At 37.8% G+C, this 22,205-nt stretch overlaps 1 protein-coding gene and 1 long non-coding RNA gene across 2 annotated transcripts; both read left to right on the top strand.

Moving 5' to 3' along the window:
• Window positions 1-5,977: 5,977 nt before the first annotated feature.
• LOC141364194 (uncharacterized) lies at window positions 5,978-6,489 on the top strand. Its single transcript, XR_012369840.1, has 2 exons — window positions 5,978-6,295; window positions 6,439-6,489. It is a non-coding gene; the product is annotated as an uncharacterized lncRNA (long non-coding RNA).
• Window positions 6,490-13,751: 7,262 nt separating this feature from the next.
• Window positions 13,752-16,767, top strand: LOC141364193 (coiled-coil domain-containing protein 77-like). The gene is made up of 11 exons (XM_073868278.1): window positions 13,752-13,828; window positions 14,347-14,398; window positions 14,540-14,699; window positions 14,782-14,924; window positions 15,007-15,103; window positions 15,177-15,359; window positions 15,490-15,638; window positions 15,725-15,971; window positions 16,061-16,186; window positions 16,269-16,421; window positions 16,528-16,767. Exons 1-11 carry the CDS (start codon window positions 13,816-13,818, stop codon window positions 16,672-16,674), a joined length of 1,470 nt encoding a protein of 489 aa, XP_073724379.1. The 5' UTR covers window positions 13,752-13,815; the 3' UTR covers window positions 16,675-16,767.
• Window positions 16,768-22,205: the final 5,438 nt, after the last annotated feature.

Here is a 22,205-nt window from a genome sequence, read left to right as displayed (position 1 = left end):
ATTTTGGAGAGCTATATTTTACAAATTCCATATCAGATTGGCCTGATACGGTGTGAGTGACACCCTCAGATGGTATACTGTCAATCTGAGGTAAAATCATTCTGTGCAAACAGGTAGTTTCCTTTAAGCACCTATTTGATCTTATAGAAACAATCAAGTATTACTTATATTTTGGAGAGCTGTATTTTACAAAATCCATATCAGATTGGCCTGATATGGTGTGAGTGACACATTGAGGTGGTATACTGTCACTCTGAGGTAAAATCATCCTGTGAAAACAGGTAGTTTCCTTTAGGCACCAATTTGATCTTATAGAAACAATCAAGTATGTATGATATTTTGGAGGGCTGTATTTTACAAACTCCATATCAGATTGACTTGATATTGTGTGAGTGACACATTGAGGTAGTATACTATCAATCTGAGGTGAAATTATTCTGTGCAAACAGGTAGTTTCCTTTAAACATCTATTTGATTTTATAGAAATAAACGTGTATTTAGGTTATTTTGGAGAGCTATATTTTACAAATTCCATATCAGATTGGCCTGATACGGTGTGAGTGACACCCTCAGATGGTATACTGTCAATCTGAGGTAAAATCATTCTGTGCAAACAGGTAGTTTTCTTTAAGCACCTATTTGATCTTATAGAAATAAACATGTATTTAGGTTATTTTGGAGAGCTGTATTTTACAAACTCCATATCAGATTGGCCTGATACGGTGTAAGTGACACCCTGAGATGGTATACTGTCAATCTGAGGTAAAATCATTCTGTGCAAACACGTAGTTTCCTTTAAACATCTATTTGATTTTATAGAAATATACGTGTATTTAGGTTATTTTGGAGAGCTATATTTTACAAACGCCATATCAGATTGGCCTGATATGGTGTGATTGACACCTTGAGGTGGTATACTGTCACTCTGAGGTAAAATCATTCTGTGCAAACAGGTAGTTTCCTTTAAGAACCTATGTGATCTTATAGAAATAAACATGTTTTTACGTTATTTTGGAGAGCTGTATTTTACAAACTCTGTATCAGATTGGCCTGATATGGTGTGAGTGACACCTTGAGGTGGTATACTGTCACACTGAGGTGAAATTATTTTGTGCAAACAGGTAGTTTCCTTAAAACATCTATTTGATCTTAAAAAACTATTTGATTCTATAGAAACAATAAGGTATTTATGATATTTTGGAGAGCTGTATTTTACAAACTCCATATCAGATTGACTTGATATTGTGTGAGTGACACCTTGAGGTGGTATACTATCAATCTGAGGTGAAATTATTTTGTGCAAACAGGTAGTTTCCTTTAAACATCTATTTGATTTTATAGAAATAAACGTGTATTTAGGTTATTTTGGAGAGCTATATTTTACAAATTCCATATCAGATTGGCCTGATACGGTGTGAGTGACACCCTCAGATGGTATACTGTCAATCTGAGGTAAAATCATTCTGTGCAAACAGGTAGTTTCCTTTAAGCACCTATTTGATCTTATAGAAACAATCAAGTATTACTTATATTTTGGAGAGCTGTATTTTACAAAATCCATATCAGATTGGCCTGATATGGTGTGAGTGACACATTGAGGTGGTATACTGTCACTCTGAGGTAAAATCATTCTGTGCAAACAGGTAGTTTCCTTTAGGCACCAATTTGATCTTATAGAAACAATCAAGTATGTATGATATTTTGGAGGGCTGTATTTTACAAACTCCATATCAGATTGACTTGATATTGTGTGAGTGACACATTGAGGTGGTATACTGTCAATCTGAGGTGAAATTATTCTGTTCAAACAGATAGTTTCCTTTAAGCACCTATTTGATCTTATAGAAACAATCAAGTATTACTTATATTTTGGAGAGCTATATTTTACAAATTCCATATCAGAATTGCCTGATACGGTGTAAGTGACACCTTCAGATGGTATACTGTCAATCTGAGGTAAAATCATTCTGTGCAAACAGGTAGTTTCCTTTAAGCACATATTTGATCTTATAGAAATAAACATGTATTTAGGTTATTTTGGAGAGCTGTATTTTACAAACTCCATATCAGATTGGCCTGATACGGTGTAAGTGACACCCTGAGATGGTATACTGTCAATCTGAGGTAAAATCATTCTGTGCAAACACGTAGTTTCCTTTAAACATCTATTTGATTTTATAGAAATATACGTGTATTTAGGTTATTTTGGAGAGCTATATTTTACAAACGCCATATCAGATTGGCCTGATATGGTGTGATTGACACCTTGAGGTGGTATACTGTCACTCTGAGGTAAAATCATTCTGTGCAAACAGGTAGTTTCCTTTAAGAACCTATGTGATCTTATAGAAATAAACATGTTTTAGGTTATTTTGGAGAGCTGTATTTTACAAACTCTGTATCAGATTGGCCTGATATGGTGTGAGTGACACCTTGATGTGGTATACTGTCACACTGAGGTGAAATTATTTTGTGCAAACAGGTAGTTTCCTTTAAACATCTATTTGATCTTAAAAAACTATTTGATTTTATAGAAACAATAAGGTATTTATGATATTTTGGAGAGCTGTATTTTACAAACTCCATATCAGATTGACTTGATATTGTGTGAGTGACACCTTGAGGTGGTATACTATCAATCTGAGGTGAAATTATTCTGTGCAAACAGGTAGTTTCCTTTAAACATCTATTTGATTTTATAGAAATAAACGTGTATTTAGGTTATTTTGGAGAGCTATATTTTACGAACTCCATATCAGAATGGCCTGATACGGTGTAAGTGACACCTTCAGATGGTATACTGTCAATCTGAGGTAAAATCATTCTGTGCAAACAGGTAGTTTCCTTTAAGCGCCTATTTGATCTTATAGAAATAAACATGTATTTAGGTTATTTTGGAGAGCTGTATTTTACAAACTCCATATCAGATTGGCCTGATACGGTGTAAGTGACACCCTGAGATGGTATACTGTCAATCTGAGGTAAAATCATTCTGTGCAAACAGGTAGTTTTCTTTAAGCACCTATTTGATCTTATAGAAATAAACATGTATTTAGGTTATTTTGGAGATCTGTATTTTACAAACTCCATATCAGATTGACTTGATATTGTGTGAGTGACATATTGAGGTGGTATACTGTCACTCTGAGGTAAAATCATTCTGTGCAAACAAGTAGTTTCTTTTAAACATTGATTTGATTTTATAGAAATAAACGTGTATTTAGGTTATTTTGGAGAGCTGTATTTTACAAACTCTATATTAGATTGACTTGATATTGTGTGAGTGACACCTTAAGGTGGGATACTGTCACTCTCAGATGAAATTATTCTGTGCAAACAGGTAATTTCCTTTAATCATCTATTTGATTTTATAGAAATAAACGTGTATTTAGGTTATTTTCGAGAGCTATATTTTACGAACTCCATATCAGATTGGCCTGATATGGTGTAAGTGACACCCTCAGATGGTATACTGTCACTCTGAGGTAAAATCATTCTGTGCAAACAGGTCGTTTCCTTTAAGCACCTATTTGATCTTATAGAAATAAACATGTATTTGATCTTATAGAAATAGCAAACCTGCGCTGGGCCTTTAGGCTATGCCTATACAGGGCCTTTGTAGGCTTACTTGCAGGGAATATCCTAGCAACCAATTTAAATACCGTAGCCTAGCAACAGCCCAGCAATCACATAGAATGTCACAGCAACCACCCTTAATATGCTAGCAACTTCATAGTAATCCACCATAATATCTCAACAACAGCCTAGCAATAACCAATAAAACCCTATCAACAGTCTAGCAATCACCCAGAAAACAAGAGCAATAGCATAGCAACCAACCAGAATTCCACAACAACAACCTAGCAACCACACAGAACCCCAGAGCAACAGCCTAGCAACCGCCATAATTCCCTAGCAACCACAAAGAATGCCAGAACAACAGCTTAGCAACCACCCATATAGCCTAGCAACAGTCTAGCAATCACAGAGAAAAACAAAGCTATACCCTAGCTACCATTTAAAAAAAAATTGTAACAGCCTAACAACCACACATAATGCAATAGAAACAGCCTAGCAACCACCCATAATACCCTAGCAATGACTTTAAACTGACACAGAATGCAATAGAAATAGCCTAGCAACCACCTACAATACCCTAGCAACGACTTAGAATGCAATAGAAATAGCCTAGCAACCACCCACAATACCCTAGCAATGATTTAAAACAGACACAGAATGCAACAGAAACATCATAGCAACCCCCCATAATACCCTAGCAACGACTTAAACAGACACATACTGCAACAGAAATAGCCTAGCTATCACCCATAATACCCTAGCAATGATTTAAAACAGACCCAGAATGCAATAGAAACAGCCTAGCAACCACGCAGAATGCAACAGAAACAGCCTAGCAACCACCCATAATACCCTAGCAATGACTTAAACAGACACATACTGCAACAGAAATAGCATAGCTATCACCCATAATACCCTAGCAATGAATTAAAACAGACCCAGAATGCAATAGAAACAGCCTAGCAACCACGCAGAATGCAATAGAAACATCCTAGCAACCACGCAGAATGCAATAAAAAACAGACTAGCAACCACCCATAAACCCTAGCAACAGTCTAGCAATCACAGAAAACCAAAGCTATACCCTAGCAACCACTTAAAAAGCCCTAGCAATAGCATAGCAAGCAACCAGAATGCAACACAAACAACCTAGCAACCACGCATAAAACCCTAGTAACAGCCTAGCAACCACACAGAATGCAAGAGAAACAACCTAGCAACCACCCATAATACCCTAGCAACAACTTAAAGAACCCTAGCAACAGCCTAGCAACCACACAGAATGCAAGAGAGACCGCCTAGCAACCACCCATAATACCATAGCAATGACTTAAAACAGACACAAAATGCAACAGAAACAGCCTAGCAACCAAACAGAATGCAACAGAAACAGCCTAGCAACCACTTATATAACCCTAGCAACCACACAGAATGCAAGAGAAACAGACTAGCAACCACCCATAATACCCTAGCAATGACAACAGACACATAATGCAACAGAAACAGCCTAGCAACCAAACAGAATGCAACAGAAACAGCCTAGCAACCACTTATAGAACCCTAGCAACCCCACAGAATGCAAGAGAAACAGCTTAGCAACCACCCATAATTCCCTAGCAATGACTTAAAACAGACACATAATGCAACAGAAACAGCCTAGCAACCAAACAGAATGCAACAGAAACAGCCTAGCAACCACTTATAGAACCCTAGCAACCACACTGAATGCAATAGAAACAGCCTAGCAACCACCCATAATACCCTAGCAATGACTTAAAACAGACACATAATGCAACAGAAACAGCCTAGCAACCAAACAGTATGCAACAGAAACAGCCTAGCAACCACCCATACAACCATAGCAACCACACAGAATGCAAGAGAAACAGCCCAGCAACCACCCACAACACCCCAGCAATAACCCAAAACAGACACACAATGCAACAGAAACAGCCTAGCAACCAAACAGAATGCAACAGAAACAGCCCAGCAACCACTTATATAACCCTAGCAACCACACAGAATGCAAGAGAAACAGCCTAGCAACCACCCATAATACCCTAGCAATGACAACAGACACATAATGCAACAGAAACAGCCTAGCAACCAAACAGAATGCAACAGAAACAGCCTAGCAACCACTTATATAACCCTAGCAACCACACAGAATGCAAGAGAAACAGCCTAGCAACCACCCATAATACCCTAGCAATGTCTTAAAACAGACACATAATGCAACAGAAATATCAACAGATTAAGTGAGAAACTTTTATTTTGAAATCATTCCTCTCGTGCGTTTACCGTAATGTCTAATTTATGTGCGCACAGAAAAAAAACGGGGGGCTAGTTTGACCGTCTTTTTCGGAGTGGCGGCTGGCTTGACTGCAGTTATATTTTGGTAAAGTAACTTGAAGAAATTATTTGTGTTTTAGTTGTGTAACAACAAATAATTTGGTGGGAGTGTAAAAGCCAACAGAGAAATTATGCACTTTAATTATTACTTTTATGCATTTTAATTATAGTTATGCTATAATGTTTTATGTTTACAATATTGAGCTTTTATTTTGGCAACCTCAGAAACCGGATATGTAGTGACGTAATTCAGTTTGGAAGAACGGCGGAAAAGAGACGAAAGAAAGTCTAAAAGGTTCACAGTTAAAACGTAAAAGGCACGGATAAAATACAAGGTTTTAGCTTCGGTCAATTGGGGAACAAGGTTTGTAAAGTTTATAAAACATATATTCAAACTACTTAATGAATGTTATTGTGAAATGTGAAACTTAAAGTTCACGGATTAAAACTAATGTAAAGAGCTGTGTTACGGTTGAAATGTAATGCATGGTTTATTTGTTTACTTAGCTCTTACGTTGGTTGATGACACGGAGAGAAATAAAAATCATTTAACCATCAGTTCTGGCCTTCTCAATATTGACCCGATGCTACACACTAAATAAAACAGACACAAACATAATGTCCATGTAAAATAAGTTAGCCATAGATGACATCCATCTCTAAACAATGAAAAACACAAAACAAATCATACCTGAATATTGTTCACTTGGGGAAATGAAAAGAGTTGATAAATCTGTAACATTATAGAATCCAAGTGTTTTGTCCTCCTCAATCAAACATAAAAACCTATCGACTGGGCACGTCGGGTCTGACTTCTGAAAGATCGTTAACTCCATCTGGTCTGACAACAGAAAACACACAAATATGATCACAGGTCAAATTTGATTTCTGCTATAACTTAAATCTTACAACATTTCCATTAAAATGTGTACAGTTTAAGAAACAATTTCTTCATTTTTAACTATCAAGAGTGAATAAATACACATTTTGCCTACCATCATAGTCTGTTCCAGGAAACAAAGAGCTTATTTTTTCTTTTACATCTCTTATGGTGGTGTTCTCAAATCTTGCTCTTGAAGTTGCCACATCTAATGTTGCTGTTTGTCCATCACGAGTTTTAATGTAAACCTTGAACATTCTTCTGAGTCTGGTGTAACTTTACAAAAACGAAAGGATTGCTTCAGCCATCGTTTTCTTCTTCTTCTATTGATTCATTGTCGGATTGCATACCAACTTTTTGGTGCATACAGCCACCATCTGTGCTGGAGTGTGAAATGACTTCATTATAGGCGTCTGTTAAAAGATGTCTTCTATTTTGTAACATATGAAGTTTGAAACAACTTTACACAATTCAAACAAATCTTTCTTTCCCACATCCAGACAGCATATAAACAGTTCATATTATAGGAAAAAATGATTATGTGAATTTGCGAAATATGCCAAGTGAAGGAAACAGTTGAACATGTGTTGTTATGTTGTCTTGGATATGAACAGAAAAGTAATGAGTTAATAAGAGAGCTACCTGAAATAGGATGTAAATAAAATTTACAATCACCAGCATATTAAACACAAAACAAGGATCCGGGAAAATTGTAAGGATATCCATTAATTAAGCATGGTCTCAAGAATAATCGTTCCATAGATTCACTCCTGTGAAAAACATCATCTTTATCTTTAGGTAGGCCTGTCTAGATAAGAACAAGTGCACTAATGAAAAAAAATCATGCAAAAGTGTGTCCATGCAGAATAACCGATGTAAAAGTGACATTTTCGCCCATTGCACTTCTAGCTAAACAATGAAAAACATACATCATACCTCCACCGAGCAGTCTTTCCCAAACGTAAAGATTTTTTAAATTTTATTTATACATCGCTTTTTGCCAGAGGCGTCATGCCCATTGAAACTGAGGGGGCACATGCCCCCTCGGGTTTTTTTTGTTGAGCCAAATGGATTTTGCATGCAACCTCAAAATCAAAGAAATCTGTTAATCTGCTACTGTCTTTTGATCTGTTTAAAATGCCCAAATTATCAATTTTCTGCTGCATCCATGTCACTTTTCAGAGATTTTTGCGTTTTGATAGTGTTTTTATAGTGTTCCATTACTTTATTCTGGCGACAGGCGCTGCAGTCAGCGCAGCCGCAAATGTCAGCGTCTGAGCGCGCTAACGAGCTTTGCTGTTGCATTTGGCTATCTGAGGAATTAAAACGTGTAAGAAACGCTCACAACATTTCCAAACCCCAGTAACCACCTCTGTGTAGAAAATGTATGGTTTGAAATGTGACCGTCTCGACGTTATATTAGTAGATTTCTAGATTCATCTTCTTGGCACAACACCAACGTTCACCAGAGTTCACGGGGCGCGGAATCACACATGCTCACATATGAGGTAACATTTAATGCAAAAATCCGTTCCTCTAATAATTTTATTTAAACATATTTTTTAAAATCATTATTGAACATTAAAATTATTTTCGTTGTTTATATACTTTATGGATTTAAAATTACATTAATTTATAAGATAACTGCAGTTGTTGTGCAAAATGCATTAATGACGCAATTAAACAAGTCAATAAACAAAACGTAAATAAACAAAACATGCCATTTCAGATGTAAATATGATGCCAATATGTCATTAATCCGATTGAATAGTATTTGATATAAAAGTTAGTCAACACTTTTTATTTTGGAGGTGTTTACATTAAGGCAGGGGCGCTCAGAATGTTAGAAATATAAGTGCCATGGAAAAGACTGAAAGCTCTATAATATAATTCATTTGATTTCTGTGTATGCACAAATTTTTGTGAGCTTTGCACACTGTGCCCCCTCAAAAAAAAATTGGTGCATGACGCCCCTCCTTTTTGTAATTGTTTAATGTTTCAAAGCAGCTTTACATTAATAAATGCAGGAGAAAACACAATCGGTGGATAACTTAAGAAGCAGAGTACAGCGGCTAAAATTAAACCTAACTAATGAGAGTAGTAATAATGTAACGCATAGAAGAGAGTTCTAAGTTAAACCAATATCAGCTGACTCCCTGTGGGAAAAGTCCTAGGTAGAAAAAACATTGAGAGAGAGAGCCAGACATAGCTGATTCTATAGAGGATATAATATATATTAGAAATTATATTATAACATTTTATGGGACAGGGAAAGAGAAACATAATCCTATTAGCGTAATCATCATTCGCATGTAGTGTGTGTTTCATACCGTATAGTGATTAAAAATCTGCTTGGTTCTGGACAGGCTAAATAAGTACATTTACTAGACAAATTATGTGAATGCTTTGTTAAAGAGATATGTCTTTAATTTAGACTAAAATCAATTGCCTGGCTGTGTCAAAAGGTCTGTACAAAAATGAAAACTTAATGTAGTTTCCTTTAACAATGTTAGTGTCACTATTCAACATCCATGATCCAGAGCAGTTCCTAAAATAGAAATCTCTTTGTCTTGTTAATAGTGTTCTGACATTTGCTTTCCCAAAGATACTTAGAAATCCCTTCCTAATAAATAGATGTATTTTATAAAATGTCATAACTGGGCCCTCCCTGGCACTATTTGTGGCCCGTCCCCCAGTTTGAGAACCACTGATCTACATTACAAACAAAAAGAAACATCTGGATCTCCTGTACAACTGTCAGACACATGTCTTTGTATGATTGTTCTATATTGTCTGGATGTGGGAGAGATTTATATGACACTAAGTTAAATACAATTATTAGTAATAACTTGTTATGGTGCAGTGTGTTCCTCCTGTTTTACAATGTGGAAATAAAGACTGGTAATCTTCAATAATATGTCAGACTTTAAAGTCTTCGTTCTTCACCTCCTGGCTCTCCTGCGCTGCAGTCTCATGGACGTCCCTGCAAGACATTTGATGATCTCATCTATTACAGGTTAAACCCATCATTCTTTCCAATTCATATTATTTCTTTCTACTCTATCATAATAAACTACTAATATAATTATTTCTTAAACATGCAATATATAATTTTATGTTATGATAGAAGTTTGTTATGCATCTATATTTTTGACTCTTTGACTTTACATGCTTATCCGTGGTTCTTCCATAGAATTCCTCCTGGGCACAGTATCATATTTCATTTGAAGTGGGCCATGGCCTGTCAAGATAAAAAAAATTTACAAAATAAAACAGACACAAACATCATATTTATGTTCATGTAAAATAAATGATTAGCCATAAATGACATCCATTGCATTTGTTTATTTCTTTAAATGAACAATGAAAAACACAAAGCACATCATGCCTGTTTTTACTATAAGTAAAGAGAAAAGAGTTGATGAATCTGTAACGTTATAGAATCCAAGTGTTTTGTCCTCCTCATCCAGCAGGTCTTCAGAAGAAAAGACTTCACCGGCTGGGTATGTCGGGGCTAACTTCCGAAAGATCATTAACCTTGTCGGGTCTGACAACAGAAAACACACAAATATGATTACAGGTGAAATTTGATTTCTGCTTTAACTTAAACCTACAATATTTCCATTAAAATTGTACCGTATAAGAAACAATTTCATCATTTTTAACTCTCAAGAGTAAATAAATACACATTTTGCCTACCATAGGGTGTTCGAGGAAACATAGAGCAAATTTTTTGTTTTAACTCTCTCACGGTGGTGTTCTCAAATGTTTCTCTTGAAGTTGTCACATCTAACGTTAATGTTTGTCCATCTTCAGTTTTAATGTAAACCTTGAACATCCTTCTGAGTCTGGTGTAGTCTTGCGTAGCGAAGGTCTGGTGTTTTTTGCTACTTTTTCAGGACAAAGCCCACCCACGAGCTGTTTGACCAACATGTCAAACAACCAATCACAGTTTGTTTTGTCTAGCGTCACGTTTCGGACTCCCCACAATAACGAAACCAGAGAGCCATAGAGAAATAGAAGAAGGCTTGTTTGAGATGCGGCTTGCCTCAAATATAGGTGAGAGTAGGCGGCTGCAGTGAGGGGAGGAGTGAAATTTCGAGCAAACAACTTTTGAAACATGTTTTATGGAACTCATACACCTGTTTAACTTGTGGAAAAGCAGTCATAAGATGGGCACTTTAATGTAAACATCTAAAACATGTTATTGTAAAAATTCCAGAACTGAAGCCAATGGGCAGTTTGGAAGTAAATGTTTGTCACTACACCAAGTAGTGAATAATCTCCATTTAAAATAGCCTTAATGTCGTCTGGAGCGAACTCTGAAGCAGCTGATAAGCTTGTTAGTCACTCACTTTCCTCAGAGAAGTGATGGCTAATAAAAAGGCTAACTTCAGTGACAGATACTTATCTGCACGAGTCAATGGGTTCAAAAGGGGCCATAAAGAGCGCTTTTAAAACTACTAGAGCCCTCAGGGATAAGAGCGTGAAACTAGAGATAGCCTCAGCATATGCTCTGGTAGTAAATGGATATAAACCGTATGAAAAACCGGTTTTGTAAAAAAAATCCAGAACTGAAGCCACTTGGATATTAAATCTTTGTCACTACACAAAGTAGTGAGTACTCTCTATATTAAACCATAATTGTTTTCTGGTACAGAGGGCTCTCGAATAGTATGGATTCTACAACCTCAGTTGAGAGACCCTGATTTACAAATTGGTCTGAGAACCATGTTCGGACTGACCATTACTGGGTTACCAAAATCAGATTGGTTTGTTCTTGACAAACTCTCTCTGTAACTCCCAGGAGCAGAGCGATTGGGGGAAAAACTTACAGATGTCGCCTCAGCCACGTCTGTACCATAGCGTCCAGACCCAACAGGGCTGGATGTGAAAGGGAAAAACCACAATGGGCAATAAGTCATCTCTCGAGATGCAGATAAGTCGAATTTGGCTCGACCAAATCAATTTCAGATCTCCATCACCACTTCTGGGTGGAGTCTTCATTCCCACGGCCTCAGCCCCTGCCTCGACAGGGTGTCTGCTATCACATTTTAGACTCCGGGGATGTCTGAGTGACAAACATTTCCTGTGAGACCAAAGGAGAACCTGATGCGCCAGTTTGTATAGAGGGCGCGGCTTAATACTGGATGCTGCCGCCATCCGACCTAAAACTCTAGAAAGTGCTTTACGGTGTAAAGTTGGCCTTATCTGAGCCTAGACACTAATGCCAGGATCCACTCTGTGCCTACATCTTCACTGAGTCCCAAGTTACCCAAAGAAATGATATTTTCTGCTAGGGGGTTAAAATGCCCTCTTTGGCGCTGTTCCGTAGCCCTAGGCGCTTCATATGGGCAAGGACGACATCTCGATGCCGAACTGCCATCTCTCGAGACTGGACTAACACTAGCCAGTTGTCTATGTAATTAAGTATTTGGATCCCTTGAAGTCTCAGTGGAGCAAGGGTTAATCCATGCATTATGCGCGGTGATAAGCAGAGTAAAGTGGCTAAAATTAAACCGTACTAGTGAGCGTAGTAATGTAACGTATAGAAGAGAGTTCTAAGTTAAACCAATGTCAGCTGACTCCCTAGGGGTTGAAAAAAAACCTAGGAGAAAAACCCTATGGAAAAAGTCCTAGGTGGAAAAAACCTTGAGAGAGAGCCAGACATAGCTGATTCTATAGAGGATATAATATATATTAGATATTATAACATTTTATGGGACAGGGAAAGAGAAACATAATCCTATTAGCATAAGCGTCATTCGCATGTAATGCTTGGTGCTGGACCGGCTAACTATTGCAGCATAAATATATTTACTAGACAAATTATGTGAATGCTTTGTTAAAGAGGTCTTTAATTTAAACTTAAATTGATTGCCTGATTCTCTCAATCATTGTTGGGTAAAATCATTGTTGGGTTGATGCTTTTGTAACATCTTTCAGTTGTTTTCTGGCAAAAATGATCCTGAGGAGGTCCGAGTCTGACAACAGAAAACACACACAAATATAAACATGCAGGTCAAATTGATTTCTTCTATAAATGTTATATAATTTGTATCAAAAGTGCTTCATTTAAGGTAAGTATCTGAACTACCCTGCTGAAAAAAACAGCATCAAGCCAGCATGGACCAGCATGGGAATCATGCTGTTCTATGCTGGTTTAGCTGGTGGTCACAGCATACCAGCACCAAAACACAACATATGCTGGTATGACCAGCATGGGATGCTGGTGCTAATGCTGGTTTAGCTGGTGCTAATGCTTGTTTGTTGCTGGTTTAGCTGGTGCTAATGCTGGTTTGATGCTGGTTTAGCTGGTGTTCACTATCAAACCAGCACCAAAACACAACATATGCTGGTCTTGCTGGTATGCTGTTTTTTTCAGTCTGTATATTTTAACTTCTGCTTTAATTTTGTCCATACTTCGTTTCAGTTTTAAATAATGAATACTGTTTTTTATATTTATGGCTATTGCTTTTGAACAAAGAATGTATTCTGCCTTTTAGCTGTTAATCTGTTAAACTTTCAGTCGCAGCTGATTTGTGTTTATTTTGCAGATACTGGCAAGTATAATGTGTACTTTCATATTTTGAATCAGAAAATTCATCTGTCAATTTTATGATGAATGTTATTATTTATTTGGAAGAAATCATTCTAAACCCTGTTTGAAGGTTTTTATGATTGAGTCTCTCATGTAGGCTATTGATAACAAAAAATGTAGATATACATTAATTTTATACGCCAAAGAATTCAAGTTAATTATTTAGTTAAATTTTTTAATATATTTTATTTATTTTTATTTAAATTTCTTTGTGTAATGTAAATCCAATTTCTTAAATATGTTATCTTTTTGGATGTCTTGTTAAAAATGTAAATGTTTATGTTATGTTCAATATCTTAAAAATATGCGCATATACTGCGCAGCAAGGACCCTGCCAAGGCTCTTCCGGCGCAGCTCGAGACTTCCGGTTTATAACCGGTGGCGTGTTTTCAAACCAAAGTGGATGCAAACGGAAGGTAAATATTTTGTCTGCCTATAAGTAAAAAAATGATAACATTTTACTTTTAAATTTTACTTTTAATAAAGTGAAATTTTAAGGACGTTCTTGTGGACGTAAGCATGAGCTGAGCATTTAAAAATACGAGTGAGCAAGTTAACAACCCAAATTAACAACCACTATTCTTTAAAATCAGATTTAATCATACAATAACACCTCTATGTTTCCATTTAGGATTATAAGTAAACTAAGACTGAAAATGTTGAAGTTGTAGTTAGTAGTCGCGCTTGAATCGTTAACAGTTTCCACCGCGAAGCGTCACTGTTTACATGGCAACCACACACGTGATCAGATGAGCTTTATCTTTTCCCATTGATGTATTTCTGAATCTTGATTAATGCCATTTCATATTTTAAATTAATACCTTTTGCATTTATTGACACGATATTTCTAATGAAATATTCAAGACTGGTGTTTGCCAAATGGCATATTAATGCGTATTTAGAGTGCAGTAAATAAAGTTCAATACTTTTTTAGACAAAAACTTAAGGATGGAGTCCCCACCCACAAGAGAACATCAAAGAGAAAGGTATATATTTACATTCTGACAGTCACTTTGTATATTATGACTAACTTAGTAAACCGTTGAATGTGTATAATAATATCATGACATTCATGTGTCACATCTGCAAACACCACATATGAGGTTTAATCTCTGTGTTTGTTTCAGTCCAGAGTCTCCTCTCCCCTCCATCTCTGAGCGTCTGGCGTATCTGCGGCCGTCCCGCGAGCTGCTGGAGTTTTACAGACAGAAGGTGGCTCAGTTTGATGGAGAACATGAAGATCTGCTGCAGATGCTGGAGAAATACAGGAGCACTGCAGAGGAGCAGGTGTCACCTTATCATCTGAATCCAGAGTCATCTCTCTATTTATTGTTTGTACGTGTCTACATAATGCAATGTGTTTCTTCAGCACAAGTTACAGTGGGAGGTCCGTCAGCGTGAGGAGGAGATCGCCGAGCTCCAGAAAGCTCTCAGTGATATGCAGGTGTATCTCTTTCAAGAGAGAGAGCAAGCGCTTCGACTGTACGCCGAGAACGACCGGCTGAAAATCAGGTCAGATGATCTCCATCATCACTGAGAGAGCTAAGATATAAACGTTTGAGAGATGTTTATAGTGTTTATTGTATCATCACAGAGAGCTGGACGACCGGAAGAAGATCCAGCATCTTTTAGCACTCGTAGGTCCGGATCCAGGCGAGATCACTTATTTTCACCGGGAACCTCCACATAAGGTTTAATAGATTTCGGTTTACATCAAACTTAAGGGCATCCGTATGGTTTTAAAGCATTGTGTTTGTTGTCCAGGTCACTATTCCTCAGAAGAACATCCAGCCGAGATCACAGGAGGATTCAAAGGTGGCAAAACCAAAGCCAGTATCAGCAAAAGGTACATTTCATACTGCAGGAAACAGGAAATCATCTAAAGAAGGAGAAGATGCTAAAAGTTCAGAGCAGCACAAGAGAGACAACCAGACTTTACTGCTCCAGGTGTGCCATTAACAAATATTTACACCAGGAATTGTAGAAAAAATATGTGACCTAGTCTGAATAAGATCAGAGATTGAAATCTACAGTACGTGAATAATGTTTATTGGATGCTATACTCATATGTGTGCAGGTGGAGGCGCTCCAGGCTCAGATGGAGGAGCAGACGCGGTTGGCTAAGGAGCAGGTGGAGGCTCTGCTTGAAGACCGACGCATTCATCTGGAGGAGCGACAGGTGCAGCACAAACGCGACCAGGACAGAATCACGGCCCTCGCGGACAAGTACATTCACATTTAACCTTTTTTAGCTGATATTACCTGACTGATTTACACCTCAATGAGACGATGCTCTTCTGCCATGTGCTCAGACTCCAGCGGACACAAAATCTTCTGTACGAGAGCACCAAAGATTTCCTGCAGCTGAAGTTTGAGAGTCGAGCTCATGAGAAGAGCTGGATGGTTGAGAAAGATCGTCTGCTGCAAGAACTGGACTCGTGTCAGGAGAGACTCAGAGAGACACGCAGTCTCCCCGAACAACGTCCTCCATCCATAGAGCCTCCGTTTATCACACGACCCGGCCACGAGGCCAACCAGACCCGTCGAGAGGAGATCAGGGTCAGATATTAAAAGATTGGAATGGGGTCACAAAAGTGGACCTTAAAATAATTACAATGATGTTTAAAGTTTGTCTTTTTTCCCAGCAGGCTTTGCAGGAGGATTTAAAACAGGCTCATAAACTAGCTGACATGTATAGAGAGCAGTGCGTGGCGCTCGAAACTGACCTGTCCCAAATCAGAGAAGAGGGCGATGTCGAACGAGAGATATTCAAAGTAGGCAAAGTTCAGATCGTATAGAAAGTGTGTAACCTTTATAAGTGTTTGTTTAACTAACATCTGTTGTGTTTGTGTTTAGGAGCGCTCTGATAAGATGGCCAAGCGTCTACAGCTGATGACTAAACGTTATGAGGCTCTGGAGAAGAGACGTGCCATGGAGGTTGAAGGGTATAAGACGGACATCAAACTACTGAGGCAGAAAGTCAAAGATGTGGAGAAACTACTCTTTAAAGTCAGACATCTTATTTCTCTAAACATCGTTGTTTTTATTAATTGGCATGGAGATATGTATTAGCATCATTAAATGCATAGTAAGTAAATGTTGTTTCTTTCATTAGTTGACACTCAACGTGGGTCCTGATCAGGATTTGGCAGTGATGGATGAAGTGCGACAGACCAATAAGCGCACAGAAAAAGTGCAGAATGAGCTGAAGACCCTAAAGACAAAAATCTCCAGATTGGAGAAAGACCTGAGGTTCTGCTGAAGCTAAACTTACTTGAGTATCAATGTGACATCATCATGATCTGTTCATCACCAACCAATATCTGTAAGACATTCATGGTGACTGGATGTACTTTAAGAAAGTTAGATTTTTTATTTGTGCTTTGTCCATATGAGTTAAATAAAGATATTTTTCATTATGCAATTCATTTTGTGAGATCTGAGACAAACAGTTCCTACGGAATCTGGTGGGAAAATACATGTCATTGAAAGTGCTTTAATCTATTTTATGCAAAAAGTTTTCTGGGAAACAAATCCATATTATTCCCTGTGTATTGTAGGATAATATCATAAAAAATCAAGACTTTTTAAGCACACGTGCTAAACTGTTCGCTTTAAATGCTTATATCTTCTGTATGCGAATGTTGATTCATACCAAAATGCTTTTTTGCATAATTGTGTTTGATACATGAAAACGTCTCTGGTTACGTATGTAACTGTTGTTCCTTGAGAAGGGAACGAGACGCTGCGTCTCCCTTGCCATACTTCCTGTGTCCTTGTGATGTCCTTGAATTTGAGGGTATTGGACCTAGAAAGTCCTTAAAAAGGTCCTTGAATTTGAAGTTAACTAAGGTGTGGACAAAGACAAACATATGCAAATTCATTTTATAGCTTTAAACATCTCAATTCATTTGACATTTAAGTTCACCTAAAAAAGCATTCCAAAATCTCTCCAACTCCTTCGATCACAGTGGTACTAAAACAGATTTGATTTTCTTTACACAAAATATTCCCTTTGATTTTAATGTGAATATGTCCTGGCCATCTTAATAAGATTTAGTCAAAGCATCCTGAGCACAGCAGTAGTGACAAAGTCCTTTAAAAAGTCCAAAAATCATCTCTCCAAATTAGAGTTTTGTCATCTTAAAAATTAAACAGCTTGAATATATTGCACAATAGTGTAAAGTACCATTATTATGACTTGGCAATAATATTAACAGTACAAATATAACACTTTCCATAATAAACATCAACTACAAAACAGCTGAATTATATAAACTATAAACTAAAGTCCACTTATATAATAAAAATAAATGACAAATAACAGCATAAACCTCTTCACTAAGGGAAGTATAACACTGAAATCTGTACCTGACAATAAAACAATACAATTTCAATCACTGCCTGTTTCCTCCTGAGGTACATTGTGCATCGTCACTTCATCACATCATAAAACAAATTCTGAATGATTGTATTAAAACTTTGGCCCTTTTAGTGGTTAACACAAAGTTTTTGTAGCAGAAATCGTTTAATCTTACTTTGTGGGACTTTATGCAAAATATGCATCTTTATAGAAAAAATAGATGATTTTTCCACACGCTGCATGAGTCCTGACCAGCAGATGTGCATGAACTGAAACTGTACATAAATGAGGCTTTTTTACCTAAATTAATCTGAAGAATGACTCACCGTAATCCAAGTCCTTTGATATATTTTTTTCCAGCTCTTTCTGCATCTAAAATATGGAAAGTAAACATCTAGATCTAGCATCAGACACAAAAATCAATTTCTGGTGATCAGATTTGTGTAACTTGAGGTTAACCTGTGAGTGTAGTTTTGTTTCTCTTGATCCAATTTTTACAACAGATAATATAACAAAAAAAATTCTTCTGCTTTGTGTGTGTGTGTGTGTGTGTGTGTGTGTGTGTGTGTGTGTGTGTGTGCGCGCGCGCGTGCCATTTCTGATGACGTTTCACAAGTCCACAAGTAGGCTAAGAACGCATATTGAGAAAAGGCTCCGGTCTCCTTCCAAATCAAAGGCCCTGTCCCTAATGGCGCACTTCATGTGGACTTTCGGTCGTGTGGCCTTAAATTGCGCATGCTAGCTTAGTCTACGAGTCTGTAGGGCAGAGGTTCTCAACTCTGGCCCTCGAGATCCACTTTCCTGCACAGTTTAGCTCTAACCCTGATCAAACTCACCTGCTTGCAATTTTCTGGTATTCCTGAAGAACTTGATTACCTTGCTTAGGTGTGTTTGATCAGGGCAGTAGCTAAACTCCGCAGGAAAGTGGATCCCGAGGGCCAGAGTTGAGAACCTCTGCTGTAGGGTGTCCCATCTGTCATTTATACGCTTTGATGTCTGCTCATCAGCGCCCCCTTTGTCCCCTTGATGCGGTCTCCGGCAAAGCCTGCACTGCAGCAGGCTTCGCGCACTTTACCAACCCAGAAATCCTTGCGAAAGAGCAATCAGACCAATCGGACGACAGAAGGGAGGAGTTCACACACTGTCCCAAAATACGACTCCGGTGCACCCACGTGGACTACCATTAAGGGTCCCTAAAGTCTGCACTCTATGATATCATCTAAGTGTGGAGTCTGAGGAGGACCACAAGGAGTGTGCCATTTGGGACAGGGCCAAAGGCTGCGTCCGAAAACTCAAGGCAGTGACTCGTTGCCTGGCTGCTTAATGAGGAAATGACTACAGATGCATGAAGGCAGCTCAGAGAAAGACTTTCGGACACACTTCAAAGGCAGCGTGTTTGAAAAATAAACAGAGAGCGCCTTTGTGATAACTAATCATATTTGAAAACTACAATATTAATTTCTCGCTAGAAATGCAATTAAAATGTGTACAAAGTCTACCTTAAAAAATCGACCTTTATTTACACTAAATTTGTGCTCCAGACGCTTCCTTAGCCGCCATTTTATTTTTTTGAACTTGACAGGCTCGCCCAATCACATTCTTATTGTACGCCCACGCATAGGTATCTCAGGAGACAGAAAGAAAACCTAGCATTGAATTCGGACATGCCTTGATGCCTTCCTGCCTTGGAAAGCAGTAATTTAGAGTTTTCTGACGCACCCAAAGTTCACATCAAGCCAAATAACCACACTTGCAGTATTTGCACTTGACCAATTGAATTCTTACATGATTGAATTCTTACATTACATTTCTTGTATTTTGCCCAAATGTTCTAGTGGGCGTGAAGATCCCAAGCGTGCATGTAAAAATTATTCACCTGATGGGACACACTTAGCAAGTGTTAAAATGTCAATCCAGGTAATGGTAATATATTTTTAAGGTTTTCTTTAAATAAAATTAAGACATAAACAAATGAATAAGTAAATGAACATTTAAAGGAAATTATCTACACTTATCTGCACAAAAATGCAGTCCATTACACTTATCTGAAACTTTCAGACGCAGAATTCTTTGCACCTGTAAAAAACTCTTAATTTTGTGCATTAATCCACTAATATTTTTCTTTAAGGATGAGCTGTTAAAAGATGATGACCCTCCATCATGCTTCATCTTCAAGGTAGTTGAATGTTATGTGCTTTTTAACATTTTTAACGGCCTGTGCTAACTGTTGCTATCTTTTCAGTTATCAGGAGCGTTGCTGAAGAACATACTTCTTGAAGTTGTTCTTCAAGAAGGAGATGCTGCCTACATGACCATGTTATTGGCTTGCTCAAGGATCAGGGAAATAGTTGGGGATCACAAGTTTAAGAATCAGGCACACTTCTCTAGAAAGTAAATATTGACATAAAAAAATAAAATGCATAACAAGAACATCGTTGATAATGTTAAATGTTATGTTAATTTTTTTTCACCTCAGGTGTTACATGCTGGAAAAATAAGTCTTCTCACTACAAACAGCTCTTCTGGAAGATGTCATCCCTTGGAGTTTAAAAGTTCTGGACACCCTTCACTTGCATGGCATGGACCTACAGAGCTGAGAAATTATTCTTAAAGTTTGTAAATGTTCACTGTCAACTATAAACCCTAGTTCTTATTGTGTTTCTAGTGTATCCACAAGGTTATGCTGGAAAGGGAAAGCGAGGTGAGCTCCAGGGCATTTTTTCAGAAACTTTCCACCCTGGATTTTGTCGTTTTGACTGCATGCAGATCAGTTCTAATGATCTGATATTGTTTCCTTACTAATAACAAAAAAGACTAAAAATAATAAAATAAAATAATAAACACTTTTGAAATCAATTCTGAGGGACTTGTACATGATTTTATTAATTAAAAAAAATAACTTATCCACCCTGAGATTTAAATTTAAAGCAACACTATGTAGTTTTTTTACCTTTAAATAATGTCTCAAATTATTTTAGTGATATAATAACTTTTAACTGGACAAATTGTACTGTTGCTGCAACCTGAGCAGCCTCCTAGCTGCTACAAGCACACTCTGAAAGTGGCGGTGGAGGGAAGAGCACACAGCCCCGCCCCTCCCCCTGCCTGCAGAAGAGTGTCTGATACCAGGCACTGTTGCACTTTTCAACCACATGGGGGAGCTGTAAGTCATTTTTACATGGAAACTACATAGTGTTGCTTTAATATATGTGTAACACGTTCAGAAATTATGCAGTAAAGATGGATGGTAACTTTTTTTTACATTAGCCACATGTTTTTCATGTATTTTCGCATTCACCACTTCCTGCCATAATACTTCACCGTTGTCCTCGGCACAGCGTGGGGATTTCTGCATAAGCTCTTGCCATTTGTGGTGTAAACTCCTCCTACTTGCACATTTCTGAAATCCCTCCTACTTGCGGCATAAGCTCCTCCCACTTGCGGCGTAAGCTCCTCCCACCCAGAAGTTTCCGGGCTGCCGCGAAACATACATGGATCGTCCCCTCCGGTCCCCTCTATAGCCGCCTTTCCACTGCAAACGACATACGGAAACGACAGTCGGAGTTCTCCCCCTAGTGACAGTCGTAATGAAGTTTCATTTTAATCGTATATGGGAGAGAAGCTCATTCCAGTGCAAGAGGCTTCATTCTAATATGTTTACCATGGTGAAATAAATAAATAAATCACAAATGAATGAAACAATAAACAGCTATACATATATGAGAAAGATTGCAATTTTTTTTTGGAGAGAACATATATAGACAAGATTAAAATAATAACGTACACAAATTAAATTAATAATGTATTTATTATCAGTAATCAAAAGTGTTTTTTTAAGGATTCAAGTGTAACTAATAAAGTTAAACCAAAAGGATTAATAATTTTCACCTCACACACAGTTTGTGATTGAAATACAATGAAAATCATAACTTCCGGTCGGCATATCGCATGCGGTTCAGTCGCACAAGTTCAATTTTTTTAACGGATCCAACACTCAAAACGGATCCAATATTTACGGCTCCGCAGATGGTCGGCACCTCACGCAACCCCTTTGCGACTCTCCATAGGAAATGAATGACTTCCGGCTTATCGGCCGTCGTTTGTTGTGTGCAGTGGAAAGGTGGCTTAAGCCGCCTTTCCACTGCACACGACATACGGAAACGACAGTCGGAGTTCTCCCCCTAGTGGCAGTCGTAACAAAGTTTCAGTTTAATCGTATATGGGAGGGAAGCTCATTCCAGCGCAAGAGGCTTCATTCTAATATGTGTACCATGGTGGAATAAATAAATGAATGCAAATGAATGAAACAATAAACAGCTATGCATATATGACAAAGATTGCAAACGGTCGCTGCCATGTTACGTAAAAACGTCAGTTTGGAGCCAAGGCATTGCTCAGAAGGAATCGTCCATGGAGCCAGAGGCGGAGCC

Source organism: Misgurnus anguillicaudatus, chromosome 6, assembly GCF_027580225.2.
Source record: "Misgurnus anguillicaudatus chromosome 6, ASM2758022v2, whole genome shotgun sequence".
Taxonomy (NCBI): Eukaryota; Metazoa; Chordata; class Actinopteri; order Cypriniformes; family Cobitidae; genus Misgurnus; species Misgurnus anguillicaudatus.
This window is presented reverse-complemented; position numbering and strand designations above follow the sequence as displayed.